Source organism: Phaenicophaeus curvirostris, chromosome 27 (assembly GCF_032191515.1).
Source record: "Phaenicophaeus curvirostris isolate KB17595 chromosome 27, BPBGC_Pcur_1.0, whole genome shotgun sequence".
NCBI classification, from domain to species: Eukaryota; Metazoa; Chordata; class Aves; order Cuculiformes; family Cuculidae; genus Phaenicophaeus; species Phaenicophaeus curvirostris.
This window is the reverse complement of record NC_091418.1, coordinates 2,779,269-2,795,253: the sequence shown is the minus strand read 5'-3', so window position 1 is coordinate 2,795,253 and position 15,985 is coordinate 2,779,269. Positions and strand designations below refer to the sequence as shown.

Below are 15,985 nucleotides of genomic sequence, written 5' to 3'. Positions count from 1 at the left end.
GGCGCCTGTCGCTCGGCGCTCACCGCCTTCCGGGTTCGGCCCGGGCTGCGGGTCCCGCCGCCGCCGCCGCCGCAGCAGCATGAGGCGGGTCACGCTGTTCGTTAACGGCAGCCCCCGGAACGGGAAGGTGAGGGGCGGGGGCTGAGCGGGGCCTGAACACGGTTTGGAGGGGATCCTGTGGGGTATCGGGTCCTGAGCAGGTTCTGTCAGCGTCCTGGAGGGGATCCTGTGGGATATCGGGTCCTAAACAGGTCCTGTCCCCATCCTGGAGGGGATCCTGTGGGATATCGGGTCCTGAGCAGGTCCTGTCCCCATCCTGGAGGGGAACCTGTGGGAAATCGGGTCCTGAGCAGGTCCTGTCCCCATCCTGGAGGGGATCCTGTGGGAAATCGGGTCCTGAGCAGGTCCTGTCAGTGTCCTGGAGGGGATCCTGTGGGATATTGGGTCCTGAGCAGGTCCTGTCCCCATCCTGGAGGGGATCCTGTGGGAAATCGGGTCCTGAGCAGGTCCTGTCAGTGTCCTGGAGGGGATCCTGTGGGATATTGGGTCCTGAGCAGGTCCTTTCCCCATCCTGGAGGGGATCCTGTGGGGTATCAGGTCCTGAGCAGGTCCTGTCTGCACCGTGGGAAGCGAATGGGCTGGATCCTGCAGGATGTCAGGTCCTGAGCAGGTCTGGAATGCACCTTGGGTGGGACCATGCGGGATATTGGGTCCTGTGCAGGTCCTGTCTGTGCCCTGGATGGGATCCTGCAGGGTGTCTGGTCCTGTACAGGCTCTGATCACAGCCTGGGGAGCACGTGGATTGGATCCTGTGGCTTATTGCGTCCTGTGCAGGTCCTCTCCATGCCCTAGGAAGCATATGGATTGGATCCTGTGAGATTTTAGACCCTAAGCAGGTCCTGTCTGCGTCTTGGATGAGATGCTGTGGGATATCAGGTCCTGTGCAGGTCCTTTCTGTGACCTGGATGGGATCCTGTGGGCTGTTGGATCCTATGCAGGTCCTGTCCGCACCCTGGGAAGCGTGCGGATTGGATCCTGTGGGCTGTCAGGTGTCTGTCATGCCAAATGATCATGATTAAACCTCGTTCCCTGCTCCCAACCCCTCCAGCCACGGTGCCTGTAGCTGCTTCTCTCTTCCGCAGGTCGTGGCCGTGTATGGGACTTTATCCGATTTGCTGTCGGTGGCGAGCAGTAAGCTAGGAATAAAAGCAACCAGCGTTTACAATGGAAAAGGTGGACTCATTGATGATATTGCTTTGATTAGGTAAGGGTTATCCAATACAAATCAAGTCACATATGTGGATTAAGAGATTTCTTAGCCTACTACTCCTCTGGCATTAATAACCAGGTCTTTTCTTAAAAACACATCCTTGACCACCAGCGTGCCCTAAGGTGCTTCCGTGCCTCAAGGGAAAACAATACTGTCTTAAGAACTTCAGAGCATTTCTACCCTGGTGAATGAGAACTTCTTGCCCAGAGCAGGGGTGGCTGCCCCATCCCTGGAGGGGTTCAAGACCAGGTTGGATGGAGCTTGGAGCCCCTGATCCACTGGGAGGTGTCCCTGCCCATGTCAAGGATGGAACTGGATGGGCTTTAAGACCTCTTCCAACCCACACCCTTCTGTGATTCTATAAGTCAATCTGGTTTATGCCTCATAACATCCTCCCTTGTTGCTTAGACTGGATATTAGGAAAAATTTCTTCACCGAAAGGGAACATTGGAACAGGCTGCCTAGGGAAGTGGCTGAGTCACCATCCCTGGAGCAACTGAAAAGATCTGGAGATGTGGTATTCATGGACAGGGTTTAGAGGTGGACTTGGTAGTCTTGGGTTTACAGTTGGACTCGATGATCTTAAAGGTTTTTTTCCAACCTCAGCTATTCTGTGATTCCTCTGTTCTACTCAGCGCTTGGATGAGGGTTTTTGAAAAGGAGACAAGCTCCAGCATTGCTTTGGCTTCACAGAATGCTCCAAGAGTGGGAAGAAAAGCAGCTATTTTGTAGAACTAAACAGGTTGAGTGACAAGTGATCCCTGCCTGGTTGATACAGACAGGGTCTCTGGTCAAGTCAGTTGTATTACATCCACTGAAACGTGCAAAATTAAGATGAATATCAGAAACTGAAGGTCTAACTGATGCCAACTGACTTATCATTTACCTGAAACTCGTCGAGGGCGGGTCCCACTATCACTAGGATGAACAAAAACTTATGATTGATGCTTTTCTTTTTATCTTCTCTTCCCCTGCCCTTTCCCGTTTCAGGGATGATGATGTTCTATTTGTCTGTGAAGGGGAACCATTCATTGGTAAGTCTCTAATTTTTATGTTGGTTTGCTTTAATGTAAATCTAAATTTTCTGCTGTTTTTAGAAGATACGGCTTAGCACGTGGAGGAGTCAGAAATCCAGTTTTTCTAATAATCACCTTGTCTTTCCATCTTGTAGATCCTCAGACTGATGGGAGACCTCATGAAGAACTGACAGGGTCACACACAGACTGGTTAACGCTCAATGTTGGAGGCCGGTACTTCACCACTACACGGTAAAAACACAGCTGGTTGGTTTTGCTCTTAAAAAATTCGATTTCAGTAAAGTACTTACAGCAGATGCTGGTGATACTTGAGGTGATCCTGCAAAAGAGCTAGAAACACGACTTACTGCGAAGTAGGTCTTCGCCGTCTGCCACTTTCTCTGTATTTCGTATTTGCCACCACAATATTGCAACAAATTAATTCTTGAACAGGTTGCATATGAAGTAAAACTGACTGAAAGCCTGAACAGGCCTGGATTTATCCGTAGTTCACTGAAATATTCCAAGTGCTTTGAATTTAAAATACGATACCTCAGGTCAGAAACGTATTTCATTACCACACTCCGTGAAATTAAATCAGCTCCGAATTGGAGCTGTTGGAATGCAAAGCACACACCAAGGGCAGAGGACGCGCGCTGGCCAGTAGGTTTGTCTCCTGAGGAAAACTTTCCGTTGTATAAATAAAATCGTGCTGCTTTTTGTTTTGTAGGAGCACTTTGGTTAATAAAGAACCTGACAGCATGTTGGCTCACATGTTTAAAGATAAAGGTCAGTATATTGAAATCAACTTGATTGTTTAAGCTAACAATAGGGGCCTGTAAGAAAGCTGGGGAGGGCCTCTTGGTCAGGGCATACGAGGGGAAGTGGTTTTGAGCTGAAAGAGGGGAAATTGAGGTGAGATCTTAGACAGAAATGTTTTGCTGTGAGGGTGAGGAGTTCCTGGCCCAGGTTGCCCAGAGCAGGGGTGGCTGCCCCATCCCTGGAGGAGTTCAAGGCCAGGTTGGATGGGGCTTGGAGCCCCTGATCCAGTGGGTGGTGTCCCTGCCCATGGCAGGGGGTGGAACTGGATCTGGGTGGGCTTTAAGGTCCTTTCCGACCCAAACGATTCCATGATCTTAAAGTATTGAACAAAATAGAATTGTTTTTTTATATATTGTGTACTTCTCCATTGCTCACATAATCCTTATCATCTCACAAACTGAAAATATGACTTCTCTCCCTATTTAAGATTTTTGAGTCTTTGATTGATTTGGGATTTTCACCTTATTGTTGCATCTTGCTCTCTTTTGTCAACAGAATCGATGAGCAAATGCTTAAAGACAGCCTTTAGGAAACTTAAGGGTGTTTTTATTCTAGCAATGATTCTTACACAAATGATAAAATGTTTTATAGTAGGAGTGAGTTCATTTTAAGGTGATTCCCTCCCCTTCTTTTCCTTCCTTTTCTCCAAGAAACGCGCCTTTGAGTGAAATATTTCATAATCTGATACACGTTGGTAGTAAATATCTGAAACGGAAGCAAATGCTCTTCTATTAATATATCAAATTTAATTATTATTATATCAAATTTAATTATATATATGTTGTGGAAACAGATGCTTGGGGAAATAAGCAAGATCATAGAGGAGCATTCCTAATTGACCGCAGTCCTGAGTATTTTGAGCCAATTTTGAACTATTTGCGTCACGGACAGCTCATTGTAAATGATGGCATTAATTTGCTAGGTAGGTATTACCTGTATGACATCTCCTAAATTATTGCTCTTTAGAAGTTAAACTTTGCCCCTAGGCAAACCTGATAAATTCAGTGGGATTTTTCTGTGGTCATCTAAATGTTTGGGATTTTTCTTTGTTGAATTTATTCTCAAGCATTACAATTCCGTGTGCTTGGTTTAACGATACTATAGAAACTTCTCTTGAAAGCATTAAAAATGCTCCCTGCTGGATTAAGATGTGGCTGTAATCCTGAATTTGGTATCTTAAACCTCTAATATTGGCATTGGAGACATCTTTTCAGAGTTATTTTTTTCCTTTTAGCTAAAGCAAGCTCAATTCCTCGGTCCTGTTACATCTACTATCAGTTTTATTAGTTTATGCATTTCTTTGGACTTCCGAAACTTCAACAAGTGATATTTTAAACTAAAGGAGAAGTTTAGACCAGATATTCAGATGAAATTTTTCACTGAGGGTGGCAGAACACTGGACCAGGCTGCCCAGGGAGGTGGTTGAGTTCTCATCCCTGGAGGTATTTAAAAGATGGGTAGACGAGGTGCTCAAGGACATGGTTTAGTGGCAGGTAGGAATGGTTGGACTCGATGATCTAAGAGGTCTTTTCCAACCTGGTGATTCTGTGATACTATAATTCCTGGAAACATTTAAGATTGGCTTGGGTGAGGCTCCAGGCAATCTGATCTGGTTGAAGATGTCCCTTGCTCACTGCAGGGGGGTTAGATTTGGATGACCTTCATGGTCATCGTGATTCTTCCAAATTAACCTGTTCTGTGATTCTGTGATCTATGCGTCTTTGTTAGCATAGCAAAAATGTATAAGCAGTAGGGAAAAAACAATTTAATCCATGCTTCTCCAATGGTTTGGGTGGATTATTCCAAGAGCTGGCATGCTCTTGGTGTGGCTATAGGCTGCCTTCTCATTTTACAGGAAGAACAGAGCTCTCTAACAACTCTGTAAATAACAAGCATTGCTTTGTCTTATTAGGTGTTCTGGAAGAAGCCAGGTTTTTTGGTATCGATTCACTGATCGAACACCTAGAAATAGCTATTAAGGTAACTTGCTTTCTTCTATACATGAATGCACGTGTCCTGTTCTTCCAGGCAATATATAACGTAATCCTGTCTGTATTAGCTTTTAAACAACTCTCTCAACAGAATTCACAGCCAGCGGAGGATCATTCTCCGATATCACGGAAGGAATTTGTCCGGTTCCTACTGGCAACCCCAACCAAGTCCGAACTGCGATGTCAGGTGGGAAAGCACAAACTTTGTCTTGGTCTGTAGTGTCGGTGTCTGGGGGCAAAATATCCTGCAACATTGAAATTCATGGAATTCGATCTTCCCCCTACTTTTTCATTGAGTTTTGATTCCAGGCTGTGAGAGAGTGACCTTACACTGAGTGTGCTCCTTGGGCTGCTTTCCTTCTGTAGGCTGAAGGTTTCCCAGAGGGTCTATTTGTTAAGCTGTTCTATTTAAATGTGCTACGATAACCATGGACAATCCTCAACAGCTTTGCATTTACATTAGATTGCAATAGTAGAATAGATGGTCTTGTATGTCTGAAGATAGCAGTATATATTTATATATACATATACATGATTCCCTGAACTGTTTTGTGTTCAGAGCCATCCTGTGTCTTCCGTAACTTTTGGGAGTTTTGGTTTTAGGGTCTTAATTTCAGTGGAGCAGATCTCTCACGGCTGGATCTTCGATACATAAACTTCAAGATGGCAAATCTAAGCCGATGCAACCTCGCGCATGCCAACCTCTGCTGTGCGAATCTGGAAAGAGCTGACCTCTCTGGATCCGTGCTTGACGTAAGAACTGTTGCACCTTGGAAAATCTAGGCTGTCCAGAGATCTGTTAGAGCAAGTCTAGAGGATGGGTTGAGAACTGTCTACCTTCCTGATGATAGAGAAGTGATAGTATAGCAAGTTCTAGACTGCCTCACTGTTGCGCTTTAACATTATTCACTTCCAAAGCAAATTAAAACTAGACTCTGACCATTTTCAGTATTATTCATCTTAGTACTTTTCTGTCATGTCTGTCTCGATCAGTGTGCAAACCTTCAAGGGGTGAAGATGCTGTGTTCCAATGCAGAAGGAGCATCGCTAAAAGGTTGCAATTTTGAAGATCCATCGGGCCTAAAAGCTAATTTGGAAGGTAAGAAGTTTTTGCCTGTTAGGCACTCTGCAGAAACCAAACTATGCGATTGTGACACGTATGGGAAATGTTTATCTGTGCTTTCTGTAATCCATATTTTCACAAGAAATGGCCACAAATACTGGACTGGGTGTGTCACCCTATAATCATTAAATTCCAAGTTCTACTGTGAAGCATCATGCTCAAGCTCCTGTGTTTCTGCCTGGTTTTCCTCATAAAACTGCTCTGTGTGCGTTGTAGGTGCAAACCTGAAAGGTGTTGACATGGAAGGCAGCCAAATGACGGGAATTAATCTCAGAGTTGCAACGCTGAAAAATGCAAAACTAAAAAACTGTAACCTTAGAGGAGCAACTTTGGCAGGAACCGATTTGGAAGTGAGTTATGATTCAATTTACATAAACTGGACAAAGTGATAAAATCTGGGGGATTGCTAGCTTTTAGCTGAGTTCTCCAGCTCCAAACTAGACAACGACCTAGTCTTTTCTCAGTCTTAGTGGGCTGTGGATGATCTGAGGATCTTAGCCTTAGTTTCTTTGTAGACTCACTTTGAAAGGTGAGTCTAAAGTCTGGTACCTCAGAGCCACCAGGAGGGCTTGTATCCTCTCAAAAGTGGTGCATGGAAATAGTGCTAAACTTAACTCTTAGCGTGAGGTCATGCCCTCATCGAAGGACTAAGGAGAAATGCAGTCACTTGGGTTTGTGAGGTGTTTTTGATCCTGGGACGTCATTCATAGAGTAATGAATCCTACCTGGCTGGTGGCAGGTGATGACACGCTGCTGTCTCTATGAGAAGAAAAAAACTGGTTCATCTTGCAAGCTGTGCACGTGGCTGATCTTCCACAAACGCTAGAGAAGTGTTCAGAGTGATGTCTAGTGAGATTGCAAGACATGGCTTCTTTCCAGCTCTGTTCAGCAAGCATTAGTAACTCCTGGAAGATAAATTGATAGGAAGAGTGTAACGACTTAAACATAAAATCCAGCTGTTACTGTGAGAAGGAACTACTCTCTTGCAAGAAGTCACTCAAACTCTAGAGTGATAGACTAGAAGTTCACACTGAAATTTATGGAAGTATACGTGGTTTCTATAGAAGTGTTGTTAAGGTGAAGTTTTGAACTAAATTCAGGGTATATTCCATTAACACGTGTTTTTCTTTTACCCCTTAGAACTGTGATCTGTCGGGTTGTGATCTCCAAGAAGCCAACTTGAGGGGGTCTAACGTGAAAGGAGCTATCTTTGAAGAGATGCTGACACCTTTGCACATGTCTCAGAGCGTCAGATAGGGAAGAGAGTATACCGAAGAGGAAGGAATCAAACCATTTATTGTGACTTTCTTCCCCTCCTCCCCTTATTAAGTTAGAAGTAACGGTTATTAGACAACGTACATTTGCAGTAGTGCCTAAGTAAACTCTTTGATTTTGGGGAGGGAGCTTTTGTTTACGAAAAGCAGACACCATTTCTACCTTTGTGAACAGAGCAAGGGCTGGTTCTAGAACCAGGATGTGTGGCCGGTTTAAGGTGGGAGGGTTAAATAGATTCATCGTTTAGCATTGCCTCACTTTGGAATGCATTTTAATTTATAAAGCACAATATATGCAATTCTATTTATTAAATCTGTAGCTGCAATATGAATAGGAGATGTTATTCTTGTATAGTAGCAACAAAGGTCAGGTTTACAGTCAGGCTGGTGTATTTACTGTTAGTTTCTTCATCCATGCACCATGTATTCAGCGATGGATGTGGTTTAGACAATGTCCACAGGATGTTTTCAGGTACTTGCTTCTTCTGGGTTGAAAGCAGTAGTTAACTGTCATCATAGGGAATATACTGCCTTGTAGTGGTTTGGATGCAGGCGTAGAACAGCTTTATTGTCTTCTGAAACGAGCAGTGGAAGCTGCTCCCACTGCAGGGATCTACCTACGCAGCGGATTTACTTCTAACTAAGCCTTCCCTCTTCAGGAGTTGGATGTTTTATTTAATCTTTTCCAAAGTAGTGTGAAATTGCACTATCAATTGCGGCTGGCAAGAGAAATTCTGCTTTCAGATATCCTAACCGCTGCAGACTGGAGTACCTGGTTTTTTTTTTTCATTCTTTGTGGGAAATTAAATGTACATAGGAAAATAAAATACTGTCACCAAAGCAGAGATAAGCACTGGGGCCAGAGCAGCTCCCTCCTCCTGTCTTCCCAGGCTGGATGAGGCTTGGAGCAACCTGATCCAGTGGAAGGTCACCCTGCCACGGCAGGGGGTTGGAACTGGATGATCTTTAAGGTTCCTTCCAACCTAAACCACTCTGATTACTGCAGTAGATGAATAAGTGGCACTTATTTATTTCCCCCAATGTACTATGCAAATACTCTCGTAGAATGAATCCTTCAAAGCACGGACATAATCCTTTTCCCAGCCAGATCTTAATATTCCACTTTGGGCCTGTTAAAGTGGGTGTAAAAGCTTAATCAGCTGTTTCCACTGTAGTATCAATCTAGCTTTCATCTAACAAAACATTTATCTTCTACACAATCAAAAGACACGGGAAGAAACTATACCAAAAAGAAAAAAGGTGCATCAAGACCTCTTACCTCAGTTGCTTACTTTCAGTAACCCCAAAGTTAAAACTGACCGTGGGTCTAAGGAAATGCAGCTGTTACTGGAAGTTGAGGACTTAGAAGTTAGAGAAGGCGACGCTGCTAGCGCTGATGGGAGTTCTATGGTGACTCCTGTGCTTGTCTTTGACTTGCAGTACGGATTTCCTGCCCTCTGAACAGAAGTCTCGGTCTCTCTGTAGCTGTTAGGAAAATGCTGCTTTGCCATCCATCTGGGAAGCTCGGTTCAGGACCAGTGTGATTTACGTGGGGGAAATGCAGGTTTCGTCCTTATTTTCAAGTCGGGTGGACTCAGGCTTATGACAGGAACTTCTGGGACTCCAAATCCCGCACAGCCGTGTGGTTCAGAGTTGGGATTTTATTTCCTCCAGGCTCCCAGGCCTCTTGATCTGATTTTAGGACAACTTGGTCCTTGGTGAAACACAGAGATAGAGTCAAGGGAAATGTTTCAGCGTGGTTTCAGAGTCCTTTCTCATCACTTTCATTGAGAGTGATGTATATGTTGCAGTAGAAGAAGATTCCTAGGGCTAGAGAAATAAATGAATTATTTTTCTTTATCATATTTTGTAGCTGGCAGAAGTATATTGTATGGAAAAAAAAGATCTATTTTCATAATCACTGTGTATAAAATATATTTGAACTTTCACTGAAGCACTATGTTTTGAATAATCACAGCATGTGGCATCGTTCATTCACCGATGACATTAAGGTACCTCTTTTGCTATGACAAAGCCGTACAAATAGCCCAAAGTGGCCAAAAGTTGCGGGTTCTGGCCTAATTTAAATTACATTAATAAAAGTGTGAAATACATAGATGTCTTGGGCGTCTTGATTTAAAATACGATCTCAATCTTACCTGACTTCTGGAAGGAGGGTGCGGTAGAAGAGAAGGCAGCTTTGAGCTCTGATAGCTCCTTGCATACAGACTTGACACTGGAGATACTTGATGAGACCTTGGCTCTTGCCTGGCCTTGAACCCCTCCAGGGATGGGGCAGCCACCCCTGCTCTGGGCAACCTGGGCCAGGGCCTCCCCACCCTCACAGGAGAATATTTCTCCCTAAGATCTCATCTCAATCTCCTCTCCTTCAGCTGAAAACCCATCCCCATTCTCCTCTCCCTGCCCTCCCTGATCCAGAGCTCCTCCCCAGCTTTCCTGGAGCCCCTTTTCCTCCTGGAAGCTGCTCTAAGGTCTCCCTGGAACCTTCTGTTCTCCAGGCTCAAGTCCTTGAGTTCCACGTAGGTACCTAACAGCACTGGCAGGCATTAAGACTTCCCTCCCCAAAACAGAAAAGCACCTGAAGGTCTGGGAGCTGCTCCAAACAGCTCAGCCTTGTGTCTAACATAAACCCACAGAAAAAGTTGTTGATTATGTTAAGGGTTGGCTGTCATTAGACCTGGGTGGGTTAATAAGAAGCCTAATTACTGGGCTAAGAAGTCCCCCTTCCCTCTTGAAGCATCATCCCTCGGGATGAACAACCCCTTCTGGTTAAATAACCTGAATTTTTGCTACGTTCCTCAGCGCCAGAAGGAGTCTTAACCCACAGGTACAGGAAAAATCTCCCTTCTAAAGTGACGTGCCTACGCTGAAGTCACATTTCTCCCCCTGAAACGAATTACTTTCACAGCTTGATCAGTTTATCAGGCGAAGTTAAATGCTGGCTGCTCTTGCTCTGAGTAGGAGGAGCATTAGAACAGGAAGAATTACTCTTTCAGGGTCACTAAATCCTCCTTCAATCATTTCCTTATTAATTTACTTCTAATCCATTAATCTCAAAGAAGTTGTGAGAGCAGGGAGAGAGGATGTTTGAAGAACACTGAACACAATACATGCAATTGCACATAAAACGGTGCATCACGAGGCAAAAGAGCTGCCAGGTGGATACAAAAATATCCTGTTTTCTGTTGTCAAAATAATTCGATTTAACTCCTGCATAAACACAGCTATTGGCTCCTTTATAAAGCTGCAATGCACAAACTCTCAAGTATGAAGAACATGCGTAAACACACAAATACATTAAAAATCTAAATGAATAGCAGTTCTGTGTATCCCATTCACGAGGGAGACTCCACAGTGACAACAAAGCACGTTCACAACTTCACATACTTGTCCATTTGATCAGTTTAATGCTGATTTTTACAGAGCAAAGAAAATCAAGGCAGATTCATTTAAATATAAAGGTGGAAGGCTTCCCAAGGAGCACACACGATGCACTTGAGCACCCACGGCTCTTGGTTACGCTCAAAAAGGCTTTTTCCTTCATGCCCAATATACTAAGCTGAATTCTTCTTCCATTTCAAGCCCCCTAAGCCTCCAAGATCTCACCCAAGACCTTTTACTTCAAAAGCAGAAGTCGCTGAAAGCAGAGAGGGTTTTATTTTCCACGGGGCAGCAGCAGCCGCCTGGATTTGCCTGTCAGATTTACAGCCTCTTAAAAGAAAGTCTGTAACTTTTATGGCTTTTTGAGAAAACAGCTGAATTTAATCGCTACGCCCAGGGGGGGTTCTAATTATGTGCTTTACTTCGGTGCGTTACAGCGATTTTAAGAACAAAATTGCAGCCTGGGAGAGAGAATCAGGTAAAGTGACCTGCTGGGAAAGGCTGGGAGTCGGGGTGGTTGCGTATAAAAGTTGGGATGACGAGCATCCTCGCAGGAGATTTTCAAAGAGAGAAGAGTTGGAGCTGTTCCGCAGCCTCTCAGCAGGCAGGTAATGGGCTCGAACAACATCCTAGATTCCCCTTTTGCTTATTTGGTGCTTATAGATGCCTGTGTGAGAAGAAACTTGCATTAGCAGGGACTGCAAAGACACTTTTGAAGGAAAAGGGATGTCAGAACAGAAACCAGCTAGACCGAACACATTTATCAAATATTGACAGGGACTTTCTCGACTATTGAGGTCGAGACGCTCATAAAACTCTGAAAGAGCGTTCAAAAATCCTAATTGAGATCATCACCCAAATTTTCGAGATGCTAAATCTCTTTATAATGACCTAATCCATCCTTTGCGAGGCTCAAAATCCAGCTGTGTCTCCCATGAAGGCACAGAGGATCAGAACCAGAGATCCAGAATTGTAACGTGTTCATAATTCTGTATTATGCTCACAGAGATGTTCTCTTCTCTCTCACAGGATGGTTAAGAGCAGGAAGATCTTCGTTAGCGTTCTGCTGTTTGTTGTGTCTGCGGGGATCTGCTTGGCTCAACATTGGTCTTTCGGCCTGCAGCCTGGAGGGAAAAGGAACGCTGAGAACCTGGTGGAATCCTTTCAAGAGGTAGGTTCTAGACTGCGAAACAACCTGGTGTTCAGGGGCTTTAGGAGCCTTTATCTGTAAAGGAGATAAGGGAGGTAAGAGATCCATCAAAGAGAGATGACAGAGACGTTACTGCGTGTGTCTTCCCTCTTCTCCCAACCCTCCAAACCTTTGGGGTCTTTTAAGAGGCTGTAAATCCAACAGGCAAATCCAGGCGGCTGCTGCTGCTCCGTGGAAAATAAAACCCTCTCTGCTTTCAGCAACTTCTACTTTTGAAGTAAAAGGTCTTGGGTGAGATCTTGGAGGCTTATGAGGCTTGAAATGGAAGAAGAATTCAGCTTAGTATATTGGGCATGAAGGAAAAAGCCCTTTGGAGCATAACCAAGAGCTGTGGGTGCACAAGTGCATCGTGTGTGCTCCTGTATTTATGTTTAAATGAAGCTGCCTTGATATTCTTTGCTCTGTAGTAAAAGTAGTATTAAACTGATCAAATGGACAAGTATATGAGGTTGTAAAGTAGCAATTGGAAAGCAGTTGGCTTTAGGGTAGGGTGACATCCAACAACCTGGCGCTAGAACTGTCTGCTGTAGAGAGCTTAGGCAGCTCGCTCTGAAAGAGAGGTGGAAATTCAAGTTCTGGGTCAAACCCGATTCCATCCTCTCCCTAAACATCAGCTGATGCTCTGATGGGCTGGGTTAGGACACAGAATCATAGAATCATAGAAGAGTTTGGGCTGGAAGGGACCTTAAAGATCATCCAGTTCCAAACCCCCTGCCATGGGCAGGGACACGTCCCGCTAGACATCAATCCACATCCCAGTAGACATCAATCCACGTCCCTGAGAACGTGGCAATGGATGGTGGTGATGTGGGAGCCAACTAGATTGCAAACAATTGAATCACAGAGAAGGTTCTATCCACCCAAGGTTTTCCCATCCTTGGGGATGCTTCTCGTGTTGTCCCTCAGCATTTTTAGCATCCCAACACAAAGTTTGCTGTGGGAAGAGACGACGTCAAGTTGCGTAGCAGTTTGATCTTTGTCTTTAACTGGGGTAGAGAGGCTTTAGCAGAAAAATCACCTTTCAGGAAGGCTGTGTTGCTTTTCAGATTGCAAATGAAATGGAAAAATTAGGGGAAATGCCGAGGACCGAATGCCCAGGATCCTACCAGCATTCCAGGCTCAGCGATCTGAAGGAAGCCGTGGTAAGTAAAATGCTGCTTCTCTTAGGGCTGCGGGAAAATTAGGGGACTGGGAATGGCTGGGATGTACACGGAGGGAAGAGAAAAAAGGTGGTGGTGGTGGAGGAGGAGGCATTAAATCATAGAATCATAGAATAACCAGGTTGGAAGAGACCCACTAGAGCATCGAGTTCACGTGCAGCAATACTGGTGCTGCCCTTATCCGCTTTATCCTCAAGTACCTCAGTTAGTCCTGGGACAGGACTAGACAATTCCTACTCTCCCTGTTGTAGCGATGTCATTACTCGCTAAATTAAAAACAAAATGAAGTCAAACACCTTCTACCTTAATAGAACTCGAGCAGCATTCACAGATGCTTAACTTCAAAGGAGCACTTTGCCAGCTGAAGGATCGAGCCATATGGAACCCGCTGCTCCCAAAGTCCCTCGACTGGGAGACCAATTTTCCATTAGATGCTCTAACGCAGTGACAGCAGAGGCTTCACGTACAAACTAACTGCCACGGAAAGAATGCTCGCAAGCAAAAATGTGCCCTTTAATTAATAGAGCAACACCTCGATCGAGGCCAGATGGTCACCACTTAACGGGAAGCGTCTGCGCTGTCCTAAAAGTTGGAATGCTCAACCTCTACTTCATTTTTGAAGCCAAGACCACGTTTCAAGTACACATCCAAGCCTTTCATTGAGGAACCAAGCCTGAATAAAGGCTGTAAACTCAGTAACATTAACACAGAGGTCAGAGCCTGCCTTCTATCGAGTTTTCATATAGAAATTACCTCAACTCTTTTTTTTTTTTTAAATCATATTTGTACTGAACATAAAATGGGCTCTTTGCCTAGGACTCTGGCTTCCAAAAACACTGTGAAGACTCAGCGAGAGTCCCTTAATATGCTTAGACCTCTCCTTTTATGTTAGGCAGGAAAAGATACCAGAATAATTATCGCGATGTTTGAAATGAGCTCTTGATCCCTCTTGTTTGCTAAGAGAAATTCAGACTCCCTTTGCAGAGCTGCCCCCAGTCAAGACTCTTGGTTTTCCTCAGAAGCTGCTGGTAACCTTGCACATAAGCATAAAAATTTCTGCACCAGCCACCTAGTTTGCATTTCTCATTCCTTTATCACAGTCTGAAGGATGTTTCTTATTTCTAGCTGCTCAATGACACTGAAAACAAAACCTTTTCTAAATGCAGCTTTTCCAGCCTAACACATTCTGGGAGCTGCTACAGGAATATGACACGATAAAAGGGGAGGTGTCTGGAAAGGGTCCACCCCATGGAAAAAACTTTCCAAATCATCTTAATCGTTTCCTGGAGAAGCTAGTGAGGCATAAACATAAAATGCACTTAGTTAGGATGCAAAAAGGGGGAAAAAATAACCTATTCAGACAGCACATCTATCCAAAACACCTCAGGCTTTCAGCTCGGACCATAAATAAATATTCAAGTAGGAGACAAGATCCAGCAGGATCTTGTAGAATAATTTGGGTTGGAAGGGACCTTAAAGATTATGCAGTTCCAACCTCCGTGTGACAGGCAGGGACACCTCCCACTGGATCAGGGGCTCCAAGCCCCATCCAACCTCGTCTTGGACACCTCCAGGGATGGGGCAGCCACCCCTGCTCTGGGTAACCTTCCCCGCCCTCATGATGAAGAAATTCTTCCGTATGTCTAGCCTAAACGTGGCAGAGGGGCACGGCCGCCCTTCCCGCAGCACTAAAGAACACAGAGAAGATGAAGAGGGCAACTGTGCCACCCAGTAGGTCTTGTACGAGCGCAGCTTTCTTGTCTCGGCTCTCCCGGCCAGCTGCTTAAGCTCACAGAGACATTCTATATCCTGACACCTTGTGCAAGGTCACGCTTATCGTCCTGAGCTGCTGTTGAAGGGCAGCGTTCAACAGCTGTGGGTTGCACCCCAAAGCGCTGCAGTGGTGGAACCATCGACAGATGTAACGTTGGTCATGGACTTTGGGATGAAAAGGGTCATTATAAGTGCCAGTTACATTATCCCCTACGATCAGATCCATGGGCAGGTGGCAGAGAGAGCGTGTCAGGTCAGATTTATGTCACTCTAATCCTCCTTCCAATGCAGACCACGACATGAATATTTTAGCATCTGACCAGGCTTTAAAATTCCCTCATGAAAGTTATTTCTTCTCTTTAAAAAAAACAACTGAGGGGAGACCTCATTGCTCTCTCCAACTCCCTGAGAGGAGGTTGTGGAGAGGAGGGAGCTGGGCTCTTCTCCCAAGGGACAGGGGACAGGACGAGAGGGAATGGCCTCAAGCTCCACCAGGGGAGGGTCAGGATGGACATCAGGAAAAAGTATTTCACAGAAAGGGTCATTGGGCAGTGGCAGAGGCTGCCCAGGGAGGGGGTTGAGTCCCCTTCCCTGGAGGGGTTTAAGGGATGGGTGGACGAGGTGCTGAGGGACATGGGTTAGTGATTGATGGGAACGGTTGGACTCGATGATCCGGTGGGTCTTTTCCAACCTGGTGATTCTGTGATTCTGTGTGTGTTTGCAGGAAAGCCTGATCGAAGGAGAAGCAAGACGAAGGAAGATTTAAATGGCACAATGGACCCAGAAGAACATTTCAAAGCTGTGTTAAAAACAATTCCTCTTCGAATGGTCTCCATTGCATTATATGAATAAATACTCTGAAGCTGCATTTAAACACTAGAACATTGTCGTGTGGATTACTCACTCACATGTGAACGCGAACACGTTCCAGTCCAGCGGCAGGA

At 45.0% G+C, this 15,985-nt stretch overlaps 2 protein-coding genes across 2 annotated transcripts; both read left to right on the top strand.

Moving 5' to 3' along the window:
• On the top strand, positions 1–9,610 carry KCTD9 (potassium channel tetramerization domain containing 9). Its single transcript, XM_069877623.1, has 12 exons — positions 1–127; positions 1,143–1,264; positions 2,261–2,304; positions 2,442–2,538; positions 3,017–3,075; positions 3,902–4,030; positions 5,021–5,088; positions 5,191–5,286; positions 5,703–5,852; positions 6,093–6,198; positions 6,439–6,572; positions 7,363–9,610. Exons 1-12 carry the CDS (start codon positions 80–82, stop codon positions 7,477–7,479), a joined length of 1,170 nt encoding a protein of 389 aa, XP_069733724.1. The 5' UTR covers positions 1–79; the 3' UTR covers positions 7,480–9,610.
• Positions 9,611–11,384: 1,774 nt separating this feature from the next.
• GNRH1 (gonadotropin releasing hormone 1) lies at positions 11,385–15,900 on the top strand. Its single transcript, XM_069877662.1, has 4 exons — positions 11,385–11,506; positions 11,928–12,069; positions 13,155–13,250; positions 15,766–15,900. Exons 2-4 carry the CDS (start codon positions 11,929–11,931, stop codon positions 15,805–15,807), a joined length of 279 nt encoding a protein of 92 aa, XP_069733763.1. The 5' UTR covers positions 11,385–11,506; position 11,928; the 3' UTR covers positions 15,808–15,900.
• Positions 15,901–15,985: the final 85 nt, after the last annotated feature.